General features: G+C 43.2%; 1 protein-coding gene across 2 annotated transcripts in view; it reads right to left on the bottom strand.

Annotated features, from left to right (window-relative positions):
• The window catches only part of LOC137543740 (gastricsin-like), a 33,967-nt gene that overhangs the window by 667 nt on the left and 12,050 nt on the right, over positions 1-21,250 (bottom strand). For both annotated transcript variants that reach the window (XM_068264873.1, XM_068264872.1), the window contains exons 4-8: positions 15,101-15,219; positions 11,210-11,409; positions 5,281-5,388; positions 3,335-3,482; positions 2,674-2,772 (exon numbers count right to left, since the gene is read on the bottom strand). In XM_068264873.1, the coding sequence (XP_068120974.1) occupies positions 2,674-2,772; positions 3,335-3,482; positions 5,281-5,388; positions 11,210-11,409; positions 15,101-15,219 (674 nt within the window). The remainder of the gene's footprint in view (positions 1-2,673; positions 2,773-3,334; positions 3,483-5,280; positions 5,389-11,209; positions 11,410-15,100; positions 15,220-21,250) is intronic.

Raw genomic sequence — 21,250 nt, 5'->3', positions numbered from 1 at the left:
ATAACGTACTGCATGCAGTACTTTACACGCGGCTAAGCGGCGTTAGACTGTTTGCACATGCTCAGTAGGGTTTTTTTTTTCATTTTATGGGCGGAGAGGAGGCGGGGAGAGGCCGCTACGTAGCCAGGCACATGGCTACTTATTATTCACTGCACTTGCAGTGTTTACATCCTGGAGCGGCCGCGGATTGGCTGGCGGGACCACGTGATGCGGAGAGCTCCGCTCACGTGGTCTCCGCAGTGCCTCTGACAGAGCAGGCGCACCAAGAGCTGCTTGTAACGCGGCTCTTGGTAGCGTCCTGCTCCAACACCACCAGGCGTTGCGTTAGGGGCACGTTATGTGCCCTATAACGTCCCCTAAACGCAACGTCCTGGTGTGTAAGTAGCCTTAAGGCTAATTGGCCCAGGCCTTGTAAGGTTTTTTGCCTTCCCCTGGATCAACTGGGATGTGTGCAGGTTTAGTATGGTGTTTTATTTTTTATTTATTTATTTATTTTTCTTTCTAACTAGGTAACTATGAATAGAAATATTTTAAAGCTTATGGCTTTTTTTGAATAAAATCTAAATAATATATAATGCTGCCTCAGTGCATATAATAAATAGCATAGCTGCTGATCTGCAAGCAGTGCTCTGGTTTTCGCGAATTATAACACGCAAGTGCAAATTATCGTGGATTTTTGCGCAAAACCGTGATTGCGCGCAATAATTCGCGATATCGCGTGCAAATGTGAAAATGCATGCGAAAACGGCCATGATATGAGATACCATGGTTTAGTGAATCAAGCTCATAGAATGAGTAAACATTAGCCTTCACTACTCCTTTATATGCACTGCTATGCCCTCTCCCTCTGATCAGTAACCAAAGTCTACAGACAGTGGCGTAGCTAAGTACCGTATATACTCGCATATAGGCCGAATTTTACAGCACAAAAAATGTCCTGAAAAGTCACCCCTTCGGCCTATATGTGAGTCACCTGCCTGTGTCGGTGGTGGGGGTGTGCGGACTGACCTTCTGCCAAGTGCAGAGGACCGGAGAATGCAGCGATTATGCAGTGCAGGCTTGGGGTGCCTGCAGCGACATGCTTCCCAGCTGATCGGGGCAGAGGGGAGCGCATAGAGAACAGCTGATGAGAAGGAGCGATTGCATGCCCAGCGGAGATCAGAGCAGCAGCCTCCGGATACCAGGGGAGATCAAAGCAACATCGGTCAAATGTCCGTGGGGAAAGCAGAGAAGGAGTGATTGATGTCCACTCTGATTCACAGCAGGAGCGCTCCTCTGCGTACATAATCTCGCGCTTCCTGCTGTCTCCGCATCATGTGAGCCTATTGGCTGGGTAAATAGCCTCAGGAGCTGCTGCATTTCCTACCCTCGGCTTATATGCGAGTCAAACATTTTCCTGGTTTCGGAGGTAAATGTTGGGGGGGTCGGCTTATATGCGAGTCGGCTTATATGTGAGTATATACGGTAGCTTTGGACTGCAGTGCAAGTTTTACATTGGGCCCCCAAGCATTCTATACATGACAATTCACATAGCCCAACAAAACCTGCCAATGACATCAATAGTATGAGTGGTGTAAGCAGAGGAGGGGAATAACTGGTTAATGATAAAAACTATTCACAGCATATATGGCAGTGATCATTACCAGCATAGCACCATTGAAGAGCTAATACTGTGGTTAAAGGAGGGCCCCTAGTGGGCCCCTCGGGTCCAAGGGCCCAAGTGCGGTTGCAACCTTTGCACCCTCTATTGTTATGCCACTGTCTAAAGGCAGTAACCTAGCTTAGGAGAACTAGACCCTGGTGCAAGTTTTATATTAGGCACCCTCAAGCACTTTATACATAATAATTCATATGGAGCACCAAAACCTGCCAAGGACAGCCCCAGTGTCAGAGAGGTGTAGGCTGGGGAGGAGAACAGTCTATTAATGGTTAAAACTAATTAAAGCACATATAGCAGTGATCCTTACCAGCTTAGAACCATTAAAGAGCTAATAAAGCAGTTGAAGGAAGGCCCCTACAGGGCCTCTCTGGTCCAAGGTCCCTGGTGCGATCGCTATCTCTGCATCCCCTATTTATACGCCACTGTCTAAAAGCGCCCATACACTTATCGATTTTTCCCAGCAGATTCAATTATCGTGATTGAGAACTGAGTTCATACATCGTTTTTTATAAACAGAGTTTAGTAAAATGTAGGGGTTTCAACATATGCTTGGTTAGCAAAGAAATTAAGAATGTGGGCTTTAAATTGGATTAATGCAGTATCTTCTCTAATAAATTGAACATTTCCCTGCCTAGGCTTACGCAGTAGTGTAACTACAATTCATAGGGCCCCTCAGCAAAACTTTAATGCCTTCCTTAACAGACTTCCTCTGTTAAGGTAAAAACACAATTTCCTAAGTGCATAAATATATGAATTTAATAAAAAGTAACACGCAATGGCAATGCACCTCTTTGTTTTCCAGTTTTTGTGAACCTTAGTAAATTCATATTTTTGCTAAATGTTAGTGTAAATATAGAAAATGACAATCACAAGGCTGGTGATCTCCAATTTAGTAATAATAAAAAAGACAAAAAAGCATTTTAACCTATTGTTGCCTGAAATACAAATGTTCCAACATAATCTACAAAGATGTACTTACGATCATATTAATGTGTAAAATAGACAGTTATTACCTGGATTATGTAACCAGAGGGTGGGATAGGGAACTGGACTCCATTTATGGTGAAACTGATGGTTGGCAAGTTTTGTAGGTTGTTACAGTTTACTAGGAACTAAAAAATAAAGAAAACATGGCATCACCATCTGATATTATTTTTGACCATTCAAATCCATAATCTGAATCTTACTTGTGATAAATGATGTACTGTTGATTCTTTGGACGGCTATGCTGTTAACAAGTCAACAAGTCTGCTGCAAACTTGGAAAGGGTAGGATGGATGATCCTAAATAGTCTACTTTGGAAAATGTAAATTACTGACCTTAAGGCAATATACTGTACAGTGTATATAATAAATACATAACTGGTAATGAATTACGTTCCCAGCATATTGTCCTTATGAACAGGGCAGACGGTGTTCCTATACTCAGCATTATATATGTAGTACAATATTCAGAACTAAGGGTAGCAGGTTAATGGGCCAAAAAAAGGTCAAACATTAAAAGGAAAAAAATAGAAAGTAGTAGACTTGCATCCTAACAAGAGCAAACCACAAGTAGGCCCATTAAAATATATTTACTCAGTGATAATACTTTTTTTTGGGGGGGGTTAGTTTCCCTAATTTAATATGATACAAAAGTTCCCTATTATAAGATTAGTGTAAGATAAAATCTTACCTGCCCATTCTGGCCTTGCTGGGCTCCCATGTATTGCAGGAGAGTGCCCATGTATTGTTGAGGGATAGTCAGAGGAGAGGTTCCAGTATCTACAATAGCTTGGCAACCTTGGCTGCACCATCCTGTAGCTTGTCCATTGACTGAGAACCTGTGTGGCACGTGACAGACATAAAATTATGGCTCAGAGCCGTAATAAAAAAACCTGAAGGAGGAGTAATATGGAATGTGCCATTGCTGACTTTCTACTATCGATCCTCTGTAATATTTTTTTTTAGTATTCAAAGGGGTTTTATTAACAAGTATAAAAGAGCAGTAACAAGTATACAAAAGTATAGTATACAAGTTGTTAACAACAGGGTTATTAACAAATATTATCAGTATAGAAAGCCTTAAGACAAGTGCCATATTAAATACAGTATAACAGTTGATCTCAGAGACCATCAAATCATTGTACATATAAAGCTATAACATATCTATAAAACCCCCAAACTGTTTCCAGGCCAACCCACCCATCCCCCAACCAACCCTTCCAAAATATAGTGCGTCATGGCCGACATGTTGAGACGACATGCTGGCTAAGAGGGCCTGTAGAAAGTAGTCTCCTACCGACTGTTGTGCCAGAGATTCTTGCTGTTTTTTCTTATCAGGCATGCACAACACCATCATCCCGGGGAGAGATTGATTTAGGGTTGATTCTTGAAGGTATGGCCCTGGAGGACACGGATTAGGCTCTCAGCTCTGACGGAGCTACAGAGAGACTCGACTCTCCTCTTCCGCGCCACGCATGCACCCCCTGTTATATTTTTTTTACTGACTTATCCAAAATAAGTATGCAGATTGCAGATACCAGTGTGTCTTAAGCCTCATACACACGCTCAACAAAAGACTTTTAAATGCACAACTATCAAACAACCTTTGTTGTTGAAACAAGTTGAAACAACCCAAAAAAGTTGTTTGCTATTGTTCAAACAACTGATAAGACACAGCTCAAGTCAATCCAACTGTTGGATTGACTTGAGCTGTGTCTTATCAGTTGTTTGAACAATAGCAAACAACTTTTTTTTGGGTTGTTTCAACAACAAAAGTTGTTTGATAATTGTGCATTTACTTTTGTTGAGTGTGGGTATGAGCCTTTACTCCACGCACTGCAAACTTATCACAGATGTGTGATATTAGAAATACCAACAAAATCAAAGATAGCGGTTTCTTTTTTTTTCTCAGTAAAGCCAATGTTCCATTTAAAGCCCTATTTCAGGCTCAGTTTTTACAATTTTTAAAGTTTGTTACTATTTAAAGCCAATGGGTACCAATTTAAAAATAAAAAAGTCAGATACTCACCTAAGGAGAGGGAAGGCTCGGTCCTAATGAGACTTCCCTCTCCTCTCCCGGTGCCCGGTCTCGCTCAGGATCCCCCGTAGCAGTATTCGACCAGTTTGGTCAAATACTGCTACTTCTGCTGCCGAAGGGAGGTTTCGGAAGTCTTCGGGAGCCCGAGTGCCATACTGCGCATGCGCGAGTGCCCTCTATGATGCACTGGCGCGGGTCTATGACGCACTCGCGCGTGCGCAGTATGGAGCGGCCCGTCTTTGGGAGCACGAGTGCTCCCGAAGACTTCCGAAGTCCCCCACGGCGGGGGATTTGAACGGAGGATCCTGAAGGCACCGGGAGAGGAGAGGGAAGGCTCATTAGGACCAAGCCTTCCCTCTCCTTAGGTGAGTATCTGACTTTTTTATTTTTAAATGCAAGTAATTTTTAAATTAAAAAATATTTCCCTTTTGCAATTTAAAGGTAAAAATTACCTCTTAAATTAAATCACAGAAGCCTATTTCCCCCTTCAAGCGTCATACTAAAGGCTGCTTACTCGCTCCCTCTTCCCAGTATTTGAAATGCTCACTTTACCATTATGAAGGTCACTGGAAAAAGAGGTAGGTGGCTGAGCTACTTACGCATCAATTCCAACCTGCCAGTAAACTTCTTGAGTGACTGGAGCCCACTGAATTTGTCCAGAGTATAAGCTGTTATCAACGCCACCAAAGATGACCTCTCCAGACTGACTAGAAAAGACAAATACACTCTCATTAATGTTCCAGAAGGGATAATAAGAAATAGGAGAGCATATATGTCGATAAACATCTCCAGCCACATGTCCATCGGCTACCTTCGTTTGTACGCGATACACAGCACCTCTTGGGGATCCTTGAGGGTGTACAATTGCCTATGAATACACTCCTGGTGACCCTGGATGTGGAGGCCCTGTACTCAAGCATCCCACAGAAACGGGGAGTTGAATCCGTGAGCCATTTTCTGTCAGAAATGGAGATTGATGAGACCCCACATAACCAATTCCTTTTAGATTTATTAATTTTCATTTTGCAAAATAATGTGTTTACATTTGATGGCGTGTACTACCTCCAGGTGCAGGGGGCGGCGATGGGGACCATGTGTGCCCCGTCGCTGGCCAACCTGTACCTGGGGGATTGGGAGCGGCATCTTTTCGGGGAGGACTCCCTGGTCGAGTACCTGTGCCACATTGTGTCGTGGCACAGGTACATTGACGACGTGGTCCTGTTTTGGACAGGGGGTAGATCCCTACTTGATGAATTCATGTTGATTCTCAATCAAAATGATTGGAACCTAAAGTTCACCATGGACTGCGACTGGCAGTCTATTTCTTTTTTGGATGTAAGAATTGATGCCAGTGTCGATGGATATGTGTCCACTCGATTATTTCGGAAACCCACAGCATCTAATGCATATTTACATGCAGATAGTGCTCATCCAGAACACACAATACGCAGGGCCGGATTTGTACTTTCCAGCGCCCTAGGCCAGCTGTCACCAACCGCTCCCCCCCCCCCCCCATTCTGTCCAACTCTGACTAGTGATCACTGGTTTACATGGGCTCCTGTCTGTTTGTTTTGCTGCTTTGCCCCCCCCCCCCCCCACCCGTTCAAAGAAGCAGTGCATGCTCTGTCCACTCCATGTAATTTTGCACTCCAGCCTGGATGCACAGCAGCCGATAGTGTTCTGGGCTTGCATACTTCAGAAATGATGCTCATATATGAGCAGCACTTGTCAAGTACACATACCCATAACACCCCCAGCCTCGGCTGCTGTGCACATCAGTACAGGAGTGCGTAATAACAAGAAGCCCGAGAGGACAGAGCATGCACTGCTTCTTTGTCCTTTGTGCGACTTGCTTCAGTCAGAGTCACAAACAGGTGATGGTGCAGCGCAAAGGAGAGAAACCCATCCAAAGCAGAACAGGTAAGTAGAACGATCCAACACTACACACGCTGGCATAGATGTCGTGTAATGCTAGGTACACATGACGCAATTCTGAGATTTACTGTCACATCGATTGTTTACAATGTCTGATCTGATTTCCGATCAATTTTTCAATCGATTTTCCGTTCATTTCTATGAAAAAAATCATTCAGAAAATCTATCGGATAGCAGATGGGACATGTTGGAAATAGTCGATCTGACAGTGAATCTGTCAGAAAATTGCATCATGTGTATCTAGCATAAGCTCAGGTGTACTTTACACAGTGACAATTTAGCACTTGGGGCAAGTTAAGACAGATCTTAATCAGTCAGCAGGAAGTTTTTACGTTTTGTAATAGAATGATAATATTTATTGGCTAACTAAAAGAAAATAGTGAGCCTTTGGCTAATGAGTCATCTTCAGACTTTGTTCCTGTATACAAGATGTAAGATGTTGGGGAACCCAGATATGCGTACGTACGAAAAGGGCGTCGGGAAAAAAGGGCGCGTGGTATAAACGATAAATGGAAATATCGTTTATAGAAATTATTGTGTAGAATTTCGTTTATAAATAGTGATTTAAAAATGTATAAATCACTAAATAATGTGTATGAGATCGGCAATTCTTAAAACGTTAATCTTCCCTGTTTGTAAAGTGAAACTTATATTTTCGTTTATTAAAAACCCTCCCTGTACCTATCCCTAACCCCTAGACCCCCTGTTGGTGCCTAAACCTAAGACCCCCCTGTTGGTGCCTAACCCTAAGACCCCCCTGTTGGTGCCTAACCCTAAGACCCCCCTGTTGGTGCCTAACCCTAAGACCCCCCTGTTAGTGCCTAAACCTAAGACCCCCCTGTTAGTGCCTAAACCTAAGACCCCCCTGTAGGTGCCTAACCCTAAGACCCCCCTGTTGGTGCCTAAACCTAAGACCCCCCTGTTAGTGCCTAAACCTAAGACCCCCCTGTAGGTGCCTAAACCTAAGACCCCCCTGTTGGTGCCTAAACCTAAAACCCCCTATGGATAATAATGTTTTACAGACATGAATAAATAAAGAATGTAAAGAAAAAAAATGTAAATTATTTTTTTGGGTGGATAATAATGTGTTAGAAATGTTTTAGAAATAGTGATTTATTATCTTCATAAACGTTATTCGTCACGGGCTCATTTTGTAAACTTAAATCATCACAAACATAGTTATAAATCCTTAAAAATCTCCGGGCGCCGTTATAAATCCTTAAAAATCTCCGGCGCCTTATTTTCCCCGTTCAGCGCCCATTAAACGATATTTATAATGAAAGTGAATGGGGCGCCCTTTTTGTCCACTTGTCTCATGCGCCCAAATCTACTGCTTCCCCCAGATATATATAAAGTCAGCAGGAGATGCATACATTGTTTTGTAAATATAAATAAATGTAATACAGTTGTCATTCTGTTTCAAAACATCCTGCTTTCACTGATGGCTAAAACAGAACAATGCTTTGCTGCTTCTAAAACATGTCAGGAAAGAGATAAACTGTAGCAGAGAGAATGTTGTTGTCAGGAAAGAAAACAAACCATAAATCTTACAGGTCTCAGGTCTTTAACAGCTCTGACCAAGTAATAAAACATCAGTCTGGGGGAGAAGAGAGCTGATAATTCCTGTCCTTGAATGCGTGCTGCATAAAGAAACTAATCTGAACTCAAAAGTTCTACTACTTGAGCCCATATATTTTTCTTCTCACAGCAGCTTGTATGTCCCCACTCATTATACTAAGGACAAGATCCTCAGATGACAACACATGCTGACTGTCATCACACACACTCTGCAGTGAGAGAGATGCAGGGATCTCTGGAATTCAGGCAGAATAGAGCAAAGCAGAAGTGATTTACTTTGACATGTGACCTCTTATCTCTCCAAGTCCAGCGCCCTGCTGAATTTTGTTGCCCTAGGCCTTGACCTTTGTGGCCTTTCCAGAAATCCGGCCCTGACAATACGAGGAATACCGACTGGTCAATATCTTAGAGTACGACGGAATTGCACAGAAGATCCCGTCTTTGAAAGGGAGGCGAAATTGCTTCGTTCCCATTTCAGAGAAAGGGGATACAAAGATCGATGGCTTAAGAAAGCGTATAAACGCGCTAAAGCGACGAATCGCACGGAACTGCTCACGAAAAAGAACAGGGAAGTCGGAATTCGTAATACAACACGTCTTATTACTCGTTTCAATAATCAGAGGGACGAAGTGGAACGCATACTCCATCGACACTGGCACATTCTGTCTAACGATAGGACTTTAAAAGACTTTGTAACCTCCACCCCGCAGGTAACCTACAGACGTAGTCAAACCCTGAGAGACATGCTCACCTCCAGCCATTTTTGGGGCAAAACGGGACCTCGTAAACATTGCACTGTCACCGGGACATATACATGTGGGGGATGTGTATACTGCCGTTATCTAGAGGTAGGCAGATCAGTGATGTTGCCGAATGGTCGTAGATGGTGGTTGCGACATTTTGTCAACTGCAACACGATAGGAGTCATCTATTTCTTATACTGCAGATGTGGATGTTTTTACATTGGTAAAATGGCACGTGCATTTAAAGAGAGGATTAAGGACCATATCGGCGACATCACTAACTGCAACTTCAAATCCCCAATAGCTAGACATATACATCTTGAACATAGAGGAAATTCCAGTTTTGTGAAATTTATCGGCCTAGATCGGGTACATTTACACCCCAGGGGTGGTGACATTGATAGAAAACTGCTCCAATTGGAGTCTAAATGGATTTTTGAACTAAAAGCAACAGAATCCAGAGGTCTGAACGATAGTATCAACTATCGAGTCTTTCTGCCTGGCTAGCCTTGGGGTTGCTCGGCTGCTCAGCATTCCTTATTCCATCCCTGTCTCCCTTGTGTATGGGTCCGATGGTCTGCCTCACCTTTTGTTTGATGTTTTTTCACTAGATGTGGTATTTAATATTTTTTGGCCTAGTTATAACTCGGTGTTTTGGTGCATATGTGTATGCACATATATACTTGTGTATGCCTTTTGCGCAATTTGCAACACCGAGCTTCATTATTTATTAATTATTTATTTGAGATGTGTCTCTCCCCTTTATTTTGAATTTAATTCAACTTAATTCAATTTTGGGTTTCTTGCCTGATAGGCTTCACGGGAGCCACTTTGGGTGGAACATGGTTTTATTTTTCCATCCTATGCGTCTTACCGAAAAGTAGGCGCTGCCATGCCTCCCTGCAGTGTCTCCCGTGACTGTTACCCATTCTTGTATAACAATGCTTATATGTACTTTTCTTTTTGGGCCACACCACTTTGGATTCATTCCCATTGCATCCGAATGGGTGTGTTCTTTCTATTTTCAGCATTATTTCTAGCAACATTAGTGTACTGGTTTTGTTTTTGTTCTTTGGTATTGTGTGTGTTTTTTTGGTAATTAAAAGTTCCAAATTTCCCCTGACCACCGCTACGGGCTCGTGCCCGCCCCTCCCCTTGCCTCCGCCTGTCTCTGGGCCGTGTCCGGCGTCCCGCTGTTCGGCCTTACAGTGATGCGATGACTCACTTCCTGTCTTGGCACGAAGGAGCGCATTTGCGCTCCAGCGGGTCGCCGCCCACGCGTCTTTCCGGACGTGAGGTCCGATATGGGCGGAGGTGGACGGGGCGTGCGCGGCCACGGCGGCCTTCAAAAACGCCATGATGGCGTCCAGAGGTGATATCTTCATTTGCTGCCTGCCTTTGAAAAGGCCGCTAGTGCGGCGAAACATGTCAGGCGTTCTGGCAGCTACAGTCTCCTGGGCATAACAAGCGAGCCACCCCTTATCCACGCTCCAGTATCTGGGCCCACTTCATATACAACAGGATGGTAATTATGAAGCTTTGTGCGGCCTGTCTGCTATCTGCTGCTTGCTGAAATCTTGCTTATGGCATGAACTGTATCTAGTTTTGGGTTGCTTTACTGCGTTCCTTTCAAATCCATGCAAAAGGTTCTTTATCCCTGCGATTGGGGGACTGTGAGAGCATCACTTGTGTCAACATACACAGATGTATTGTGGCTTTCCAAATTCTCCTTTGCCATTACACTTTGTTTCCATGCATATGGACCTGCATGTTTATGCGGAAATGCTTCATGTTCGCTTTTGCCTGAATGCTACATGTCATGGCATATAAACTACAACACACCCCTTTATGATGTGGGTGTTTGACATGCATCCAGCAACCAGCTTCATTACTATGTGACTGGATCTATTGAGGTCTAGCTTCCATCCTATAAGTGGACTTATACCAGCTATTTACGGTCCGGACAGAAAGTGTCAAATCCTTTCTACACATCATCATTTGTGGATCCAATCTTTGGAGTGGAACTCTTTATCTTGTTAGGTATTGTGAGGACTGCAGCCTCACTATCCTTAATATTTTGCCTGGTGGGACCACTCACTGTTTTTAAGGGGACTCTAGTTAGTATATATTTATATATTTATTTCTGTATCTATATATGTATAAAAATAATAAAGATTGTTTTGTAGTTTCTTATGCACCCAAGAGCCAATTCTCTTTTCTTCTATAGTCTTAGATAATAAGAAATAGGTACACAGCTTGTACATTCAGTTACCTGCTCATATAGACGCTGAAGATGGGATAGTTGAGAAGATTCTGTTGCAACATTCCTTGCATTGCAGTGGTGGCGCCCCCTGCAGACATGGCAGGGTATGCCATTCCAAATATACCATCAAACTTTGAATAGTAAAAACTACTTCCACTCTCTGAGTAAGTCAGTCCAAACTCTTGGTTTGTGAGAGTGAGACTTTGAACCTGTGTGAATAATTTGTAAAAAGCAAAATGTAGAATTATTATCACTATTAGTGAGAACAGAAACGCCCACATAATCTACTTTTTTTTATAAGCAAATGAATCTACTGACATGACCTACTTCCATGTGTACAAATGAAGCTAAGTACACACTTTAGGTTTTCCTCAGCCAGAACAATCACACTTGATGTTCCCCTGACATTGTTGCCCTCCTTTTTTGCAATATGATAGGACAGATGACCTTACATTATGTAATTTTTTCCGTATGGGAACTTCAAAGGAAGTTCCTGCTGCATGGTGCAATTTGCTCTTGCTCCTTAGCATAGAGCAGCATATGGAGACATTATTATCTAATTACTAGCTGACAGCTTTTTTTGTGTGCACCCTTTTTTCTGCCCTGGCATCCTTATTTAATAACAGTGGGTGAGAAGCCTCATTCAGGTGCTTCTACAGATTGCTTTGTGTGACAACCTGAGGAGTGTCCCCACTCCCCACTTTTTGTTGCTGGGTCACAAACTCCCTGGGCAAAAATGTTGTCTTAAAACATTGATTTATTTGACCCTACTAACGTATCCCAGTACTTAAAAACTCTTGGTTTCTTAGTCTAAGAAACTTGAAAAATGTTAGGTCCAGTTCACACTGGCACGGATGGGAAACTGACCTTGTAAAAACTGATCCGTGGAACAGATCAGTTATAAAGGCATCGGTTTTCAATCCGTGACCTTTCATTTGATCAGCACTCGGGCAATGCTACGCATACGTCGAGCCGGAAAAATAGCTGCAGACCCAAACTTGCGGGTTCAGTGGGACAGTACAAACAAATCCGTTCAAACGGAGCAATATGAACGAATCATATTGATTAACAAATTATCCGATCACCTCCGTCAGGGTCCGTTCTGGTATGGTAAAATAATTGGACCTTTTTTGTCCAATGTGAAGGGGGTGCTTAAACTGAACCTGAGAAAACAGATTTTTCTTCCAAATGCTGCCTTACAGCTCAGTCCCTAGAATGTCACATTCTGACCTTGATCAACCTATGTAAGTGGATCATTCACAGCTTTGCTCTGCTGCACAGAACAAGGACCATTATAGGAATATTTGTCTCCAAAGACTTGTAAACTTTAGTACCTACAAAAGTGAACAACTTTGTTCATACTCCTTTCACAGAAAACAACTACCTAGTTGTCTCGAAGATAACGTGAAACTACTAAGTAATTGCCACTCAGCATTGTTTTCTCCATATTTAACAAAGCTAAGACTTTGGTTGTAAATAATAACACAAACATAAATAACATGGGCAAAAATTATGAGACCTTAAACTTATTATTTTGTGGAACAACTAACAATCAGGGCAAACAAGTGATTCCTGTAGCAGTCAGTGAGACTTCTGCAGCGATCAGCAGGTAATAAGGCCCACTTTTCATAAAGAAACTGCCCAAGCTGTGTCAGATTTGAAGGGTGGCTTCTCCAAACTGCATGTTTTATTTCATAGATGTTTTATAGGATTCAAATCCGGACTCATGATGAAAGGTTGCCTCAGAATAGCCCACCGTTTTTCTGTTAGCAATTCTTGGATGCTGTTAGTTTTGTATTTTTAATCATTATCCTGTTGGAGGCTCAAGGACTAATAAGAGACAGAACTTTCTAATAATGAACTGTACATCTTGCCTTACAATGACAGTCATCAGATTTCATTGCTCCCTTCACAGATTAAAGGCACTCCTTACCAAAGGCAACAAAGAAGCCTCATTTCAAAACATAACCAGCTTCATTCAGTTTTCATAGTAGACAATGTTATTTTCTAATTGTTTCATTTATTTATTTTTTGTGGGCAAAGAGGTGATGTGACTTGCTAAAGAAATGTAATCTTGTCTTATCTGGCCAGGGAAAATTGTCTCAGAAATGCTTTGCCAATTCCTCAAAATATACAAATGCTTTAGTAGGCCTCCAAACCCCCTGGAATATACACCTTTCAGGGTTTTCAACTTCAGTTCATGTGACTGTACCATCCAGCTGTAGAGTCAAAGTACCTCCAAGCTGCATCTTTTGTTCCTTAGTGCTGTTTAAACTCCTGCCCTTCCCCAGAATTCCCCACAATGCATCCCAAGAACCTCCACATTGTTGTGCAAAATCACAACATCTGCACCTCTCACCCTTTCCATGTAGCCAGGCGTTAAAGTCACTTTAGTGTGTAAGTATGAAATCGTCGCCCAGTCATTTGTGCGCAGGGTGAGTGGAATGACTACCACTACTATCACTAAAATCCAGGCAGTGTTAAAGAGAATCTGTATTGTTAAAATCGCACAAAAGTAAACATACCAGTGCGTTAGGGGACATCTCCTATTACCCTCTGTCACAATTTCGCCGCACCTCGCCGCATTAAAAGTGGTTAAAAACAGTTTTAAAAAGTTTGTTTATAAACAAACAAAATGGCCACCAAAACAGGAAGTAGGTTGATGTACAGTATGTCCACACATAGAAAATACAACCATACACAAGCAGGCTGTATACAGCCTTCCTTTTGAATCTCAAGAGATCATTTGTGTGTTTCTTTCTCCCTGCAGTTCTCATGCACTGAAGTTTCAGGCTGCTCTTTTTTCTCCTGCAAACAGCTTTGCCGTTGTCTGTAATTCTTCAGTATGTGAAAGCCCAGCCAGCTCAGAGGACGATTTATCCAGCTTGTAAAAGATAAGAGAGAAGAGAGAAGCTGCTCTAATCTAAATAATACACAGGCAGTGTGCATAGAGGGGCCTGGAAGGGGGAATTCATAGCAGAACCACAGCACTGAAGAACTTGGCAGCCTTCCAGACACAGGCTGACAAGTCTGACAAGGGAAAGATACATTGATTTATTACAGAGACTGTGATAGCAGAAAGTGCTGCAGTAAGCCAGAACACATTAGAATAGCTTTTGGAACTTGTAGGATAATAAAAAACAGGATGCAATTTTTGTTACGGAGTCTCTTTAAATAAAATTTCCCCTTCAAGTCATATCACTGGCTCCCAAATTACATTTCAAATATCATACATAAAGTATAATAATATTAAATCTATGGCGGCACCCAGGTCAGGCACTATGTGGCTCTAAGCGTGCAATGAATAGACCTGTCTTGACTTTAGTTCCTGTCCCTGGGATCTCTATGGAGCTGTGTAGCTTTAGTATGAAATCAGTGGCTAGGCAGAGAGAAAATGGGTGCTGCAGTAAAAACAAGCCAGGGAATCTAACTCTACTTTGCAGAAAATGTAATATGCAAATCATCCTTTGTTGTCCCTGTAAGCTAAACACACCTCCAATGATGTGTCATCTTGTTAATTCTACAGAGCCACAATAATCCAACATGCATACAGATTCAGATTGGTTGATCTTCATCAGTGCATGGATGGATTACTGTGGCTTTATGGGGTAGGGCTTTTGTCTGGGCAGAAAGTGATGGGAATTTCAGAGATGGGCACATATAGGACTGCAATGAAAATGTTGTAGACATTCTTAGCCCTTACCACTACCCAAAACTAAACTTTTTTCCACTGGAATTGGGTTTTAATGAAGAGTCGTAGAAAGCTAAGGAACAGAGAATGTTGCATCTGCTTGGGGTGATTTATGCGGGAGGGTCTAAGAGAACAACATTACAAATATACAATTATTTGTTTAAATAAAGCTCACACTGGGTCGCGCTATTCATTCAGTGAATACTTACGGTCACAGTGTCATAACCAAAGACACCACTGACGCTGCCACTTCCATAGGACATAGTGAATTGCTGGTTATTAGAAGTGTAGGTGGAGGACTGGCTTGGATTAAACATATTATGATTGCCTGCAAATAGATAATTAAATACATGTTATTTTCAGGTGCCTTCACTAAGGCCAATTGTTTTATTACAGTTGCTTTGTTAAGTAAACTGCAAGCTTCCGGAGATCTACTAAAATAGCGATGGTTTCAAGTAAACCTGAGGTTACAAAAAATGTTAAACACTATACTGTACGTACCAGCATAATCTGCAAGATCTCCACACACAGTGCGGACCTTACTGTGCTTGGCCTGCCCTCCATGCTGTCACTATAGCCGCCATTGAGCTCAAGGGCACATGCTCTGTTCATCTGCGCCCACTGTTAGTGCACACTCCCACAGAGCTGGGTGTAGCAGCCAATGTCTTGGGCATGTGTGGTTCTGAATGGTTCCGATATCTGCATGTCTAGGACTCCCCTGACTGATGCTGCTCTGCACAGCTCCTCAAGAGCAGGATTCAAGAGAGCATGCAGAGTGGACAATGCATGAGATCTACTGTATGCTGTGAATGGGGCCTACTACACATGGCTAAGAAGCTGTGGGCCCCAGTGCAAGCTTTGAATTAGACCTCCCCAAGCATGCTATTTTATAACAAATGATACGGCGCACCAAAACCAATCAAGGACAACTACAGTGTAAGAGGTGCAAGAAGGGGATGGGAAACTGTGTGCTAATGATCACTACTATTCCAATCAACTATAGAAGTAAATATTATAAGCACAGGACCAAAAAAGAGCTAATTCTGTGGTGAGAGAGTGGGGCCCGTGATGCCCCTCTAGCCCAAGGGCCCCGATGCGGTCGCTATCTCTGCACCCCCTATTGCTATGCCACTGCTACTACATCCGCAGAATAGACATGGAGGTCAGGCACGATAAGGGGCCCCACAATGTCTGGGGATCTTATAGAGTGCACTGGTGTGTATCATTTTTAATATATATTTTTTTTAATCTTAGGTATACTTTAGTGCACAAACTTATCTATATTACTTTAACCACTTTAACCCTCAGTCGTGTTTCACTTTATATCTAAGGAATTTTTACCTCCCATTCATTCGCTTATAACTTTATCACTACTTATCACAATGAACTGATCTACAGTATATCTTGTTTTTTCCACAATCAATTAGGCTTTATTTGGGTGGTACATTTTGCTAAGAGCTACTTTACTGTAAATGCATTTTAACAGAGAGAATAAGAAAAAGACAGAAAAAAATCATTATTCCTCAGTTTTTTCGGCCATTATTTAGTTTTAAAATAATACATGCCTCCATAATTAAAACCCACGTATTGTTTTTGCCTAATACTCCCAGGTATTACACCATTTAAATTATGTCCCTATCACAAATGTATGGCGACAATATTTTATTAGGAAATAAAAGTGCATTTTTTCCGTTTTGCATCCATCACTATTTACAAGCTTATAGTAAAAAATAATAATATAGAAATATTTCATCTTTACATGGATATTTAAAAATTTTAGACCTTAGGTAAATATTTAAGTTTTTTATTGTAATGTTTTTTGTTTTGTTTTTTTTGTTTTGTTTTTATAAAACATTTTATTTGGGTATTTTTGGGAGGGTGGGATGTAAATAGTAATTTTTTTATGTAATTATGTGTTGTTGTTTTTTTTTCATGTAGATGAAGATTTACTATTTGGCTACAAGATGGCAGCCATGAGTTTGTTTACATTACGTCACTTTAAGCGTAACATGTATGCTTAGAGGGACGTAGGAGGGACGTAAGAGGCACAAAGAGCGAGGCTTCCGAGAGAAGCCGTCGCTTTATCTGCCGGGGAAAGGGATCAATGATTGGGCACCATGTCCCGATTCATTCATCATGATTCCCTGGCTAACAAACCGCGGCTCGGGAGCACGCGTGCAGGCGCGCGATCGGCCACGGGAGCTCACATGCGGCCTTTTGGACGTATATTATTATAAGTAGTTAAACCAGAGCTTTTCAAACCTCAAACCAAGATCTACAGCTTCACATGAATTGTTTAATGCTAGCTACACACCATACAATTTTCTGTTAGATTTTCTGTAATGCTGGGAATACACGTTACGTTTTTGGCGTTTGATTCTCCGCGCGATCTATAAATTCCGACATGTCCGATTCTCCGCTCGATTCTGTTCCGCTCGATTTCTCATATAAGTGAATGGAAAGAGATAAGAAAAATGAGCAGAAGATAAGAGAATCGAGCAGGGAATCGAATGGCTAACAGATCCCGCAGAGAATCAAACGCGGAAAACGTAACGTGTATTCCCAGCATTAGATTTACCTGTCAGATAGATAGTTTCCAACATGTTGGAAATTACCTATCTAACCATCTATCTGCCTAGAAATTAAGCATTGTTCTACTCAGCAGGAGATAGCCAGAAGACAATGCACCAGAGATAATGACCAGTCTCTACAGAAAATAATCTAACAGAAAAATCTAACAGAAAATTGTATGGTGAAATCTTACAGAAAATTGTATGATGTGTACTAGGCATAGGCAATCTAATAACCTTGACAAGATATAATTGAAATCCATAAATAAACATAGACATTTAAAGAGCACTAAGCCTAACGCTAGGTACCGTACACACTATGAGATTTTCTGGCAGATAAAAGCTGGCCATACACTAGGCCGATTCCCTGCCGATCGACAGCAGATTCGATCACTGGGATCGAATCTGCTGTCACATCGTTCATGCTACACGCTAAATTTCGATCTATTTCATCCCGAAATAGATTGATCCCGTCGATCGCTCTGTGCGGGAAATTACCGTCGATCGCCTGAGGGTAACGTGTATTCCCAGCGGCGTTCGAGTGCCCGACGACCGACGCTATAGAGTGGCAATACATTACCTGCTCCGCCGGCGCAACTCCCCCCGGTCAGCGCTGCTCTGTCTCCGCTCTGGTCTGGTCTCCGGCATGCTTCACTTCTTCCTGCCCGTCAGGAAGTTTAAACAGTAGAGGGCGCTCTACTGTTTAAACTTCCTGCCGGGCAGGAAGAAGTGAAGCATGCCGGACCCGGAGACCAGACCAGAGCGGAGAAGAAGCCGCAGAGACAGAGAGGGACTCGCGCCGGCCGGAGCAGGTAATGTATGCAGGGGCCCAGGGGAAGGCGGCAGCGGCAGCACCACCACAGATTGTGAAAGGTTTCAGGCTGAAATCGGTAGTAAGGCAATACGATCCCTCTCTGATCAGATTCGATCAGAGAGGGATCTATCTGTTGGTCGAATCTGATGGCAAATCGACCAGTGTATGGCTACCTTTACTGTCGGATCGATTATTTCCAACATGTTTGATCTGATTTCCGAGCATTTTCTGATCGATTTCTGACTGTTTTCCGTTCACGTCAATAGGAAATCAATCGGAAAATGCTCAGTAATAGATCGGAAATCAAATCGGACATGTTGGAATTAATCAATCTAACAGTAAATCTGCCAGAAAATCTCATAGTGTGTACCTAGCACACGATGGGAGATTCTAGGTACAAAAATGATGAAATGTATATTTAAATATATATGAGAAAGTATCTATGTTAGCTGAGGAGACAGTTGTAGTTGAGCTGCTGCCAGCTCAGTTCAAGCTTACCACTAGGCCTGATCATGCTTTTGATCAATAAACGATAAAACTTTTTTGATCAATACATTTTTAAAACTGATATAAAGTGTATTGATCGGGCTTGTGGACAGGCACGTGCAGAGGGGGGTGCTCTGGGTGCCCAGACACCCCCCCTTTTAAAATCATCAAAAAAGGCCCCTCTGGTCGTGTAAAATAAGCTCCGCCTCTGTCTTGAATAAGCCCCGCCCACCAATGTGAAGCTCCACCCCACAAAACACTTTCAAGTGAAGAGGCCTGGACAGGAATGCTAGTGTGGCATACTGACCTCTCCCTCCACCTAGGACCCATACTGACCTCTACCTCACCCCAGCACCCACAGTGACTTCTCCCTCCACCTAGCACCCACAGTGACCTCTCCATCCACCTAGCATCTACAGTGTCCTCTCCCTCCACCTAACAACCACAGTGACCTCTCCCTCCACCTACGACCCACAGTGACCTCTCCCTCCACCTACGACCCCCAGTGACCTCTCCCTCCACTGCTCTAGCAGTGATCCTACCTACCCCAGCATCCACACTGACCTATCACTCCCCCAGCACCCACAGTGATCTTTCCCTCCCCCAGAGGCTACACTCCTGTCCCCTGTAGCATCCACAGGGACCTCCCATCCCAAAAGCAGCACCTACAGTGACCTCTCCCATCGCCAGTGCCCACAGTGACCCCTCCCAACACACAGCATCCACAACTACTCCCTCCTCCAGTAACCACATTGACCTCTACCTCCTCCAGCAACTACACTGACCTCTACCTCCAGTAGCAGTACCCATGCCATTAATAGCAGTACCCACAGTGACCTCCCACTCCTTACACCCACTGCAATCCCACCAATATTCAGCACCCACATTACACTCAACCAGTAACCCCGACTATAGCAAGCACCCAGTACTTGCACCAAGCACCCCTGCACCAAATACTCACATCCAGCCTCCATATGGCACTTAGTACTTGCATCAAACAGCCACATGACGCCTAATACCTGCACCCCTTCACCCTATAGCTGGCACCCAGTACTCACACCCACATCGCACAGTACTTGCACCTAGCCTGCACATGGCACCCACTATCTGCACTCACATAACCAGTACTAGCACCCATAGTACCTGCACTAAGAATCCACATTACACAATGCCCACCAATAGCTAGCACCGAGTGCAGGCATGGCACCAAGTATTCGCACCTATGTGATACCCAGTACCTGCACCCAACACCCACATGTTTCATCTGCAGTAGTTCCTGTTGCACTAAGCCTCCACTTGGTGCCCAGCACAAACACCAAGCACTCACATGACATCAAGTGCATGCACCCAGAACTCACAAGGGACTGAGTACCTGCAATCAACACCTACATGATGCTTGATACCCACCCATACAGCCAGAATCCACATGACACCCTGTGCCAGCACCCAGAACCCACATGGCACCCATCATCTGCATTTAGCACCCACATGACAACAAATACCCACTAGCCAGCACCTATCACCCATATGTCAACATGTACTTACTCACAGTACCAACTTGGCACTCAGTATTTGCACTTAAGACCCACATGGCACCCTATAACCCCCATAATCAACACCCACATGGCACAATACTCACACGGCACCAAGTTCAAAAGCCATTATATGCACCTAGTACCTGTCCATGGCCAGCACCCAAATAGCACCCAGTATCCACCCTTGGTCCAAACCCATATGAGACTCAGTACTCTCCCATGGCACACATCTAGACCACACATGGCACTTCCTACTCGCTCATGTTCAACACTCACATGGCTCCCTGTACCAATTACCCACTATTGTTTATCACCATATGCTACTCATTAAGCACTCAATACAGCATAGCACCCACTGCAAATAAACACCCAGTACAAACTAGACCTTGGTACCCACAGCAGCTTGACACAGACTGTACTTTGGCATCTTGGCGCTCACTGCAACTTAGCACAAAGTGGACCTTTGCATCTTACCACCCACTGCATCTGGGCACCCACTGCACCTTGGCACTTACTGCAGTTTTGCATCTACTAATGCTACATACACAATTTAGCACGATTGATCGATTAGGGCCCCTTTTTCAAATTTGAGCACCACCCCCTTGAGAATCCTCTGCACAGCCCTGCTTGAGGAGGTCAGTAGCTCATGCACAGTGAGTGAGTAAATGTGTGGCCATACATAGATCACCTTGAAACACTGCCTACAAATCAACAACTGGTTCCTCTATTATGAGTGCTAGGTTTATAGACATACAATAGGAAGTAATCCAAAAAAAGAAACTGTCAGGGCTATATTACTGGTATCATAGAAGAATGGTTAGTCACTGGGTGTCAGTACTGGTTCAAATGAAGGTGGATGTGCCTGGCCATATTTCCTCAGGTAGGTACATGGAGGGTTGTGCACAAGGGCGTAGCAATAGCCATAGCAGCCATAGCATCTGCTATGGGGCCCTG

This window comes from Hyperolius riggenbachi, unplaced genomic scaffold (genome assembly GCF_040937935.1).
Source record: "Hyperolius riggenbachi isolate aHypRig1 unplaced genomic scaffold, aHypRig1.pri scaffold_195, whole genome shotgun sequence".
NCBI lineage: Eukaryota > Metazoa > Chordata > Amphibia > Anura > Hyperoliidae > Hyperolius > Hyperolius riggenbachi.
Note: the sequence above shows the minus strand (reverse complement) of the source record. Positions and strands in the feature narration are given on the sequence as shown.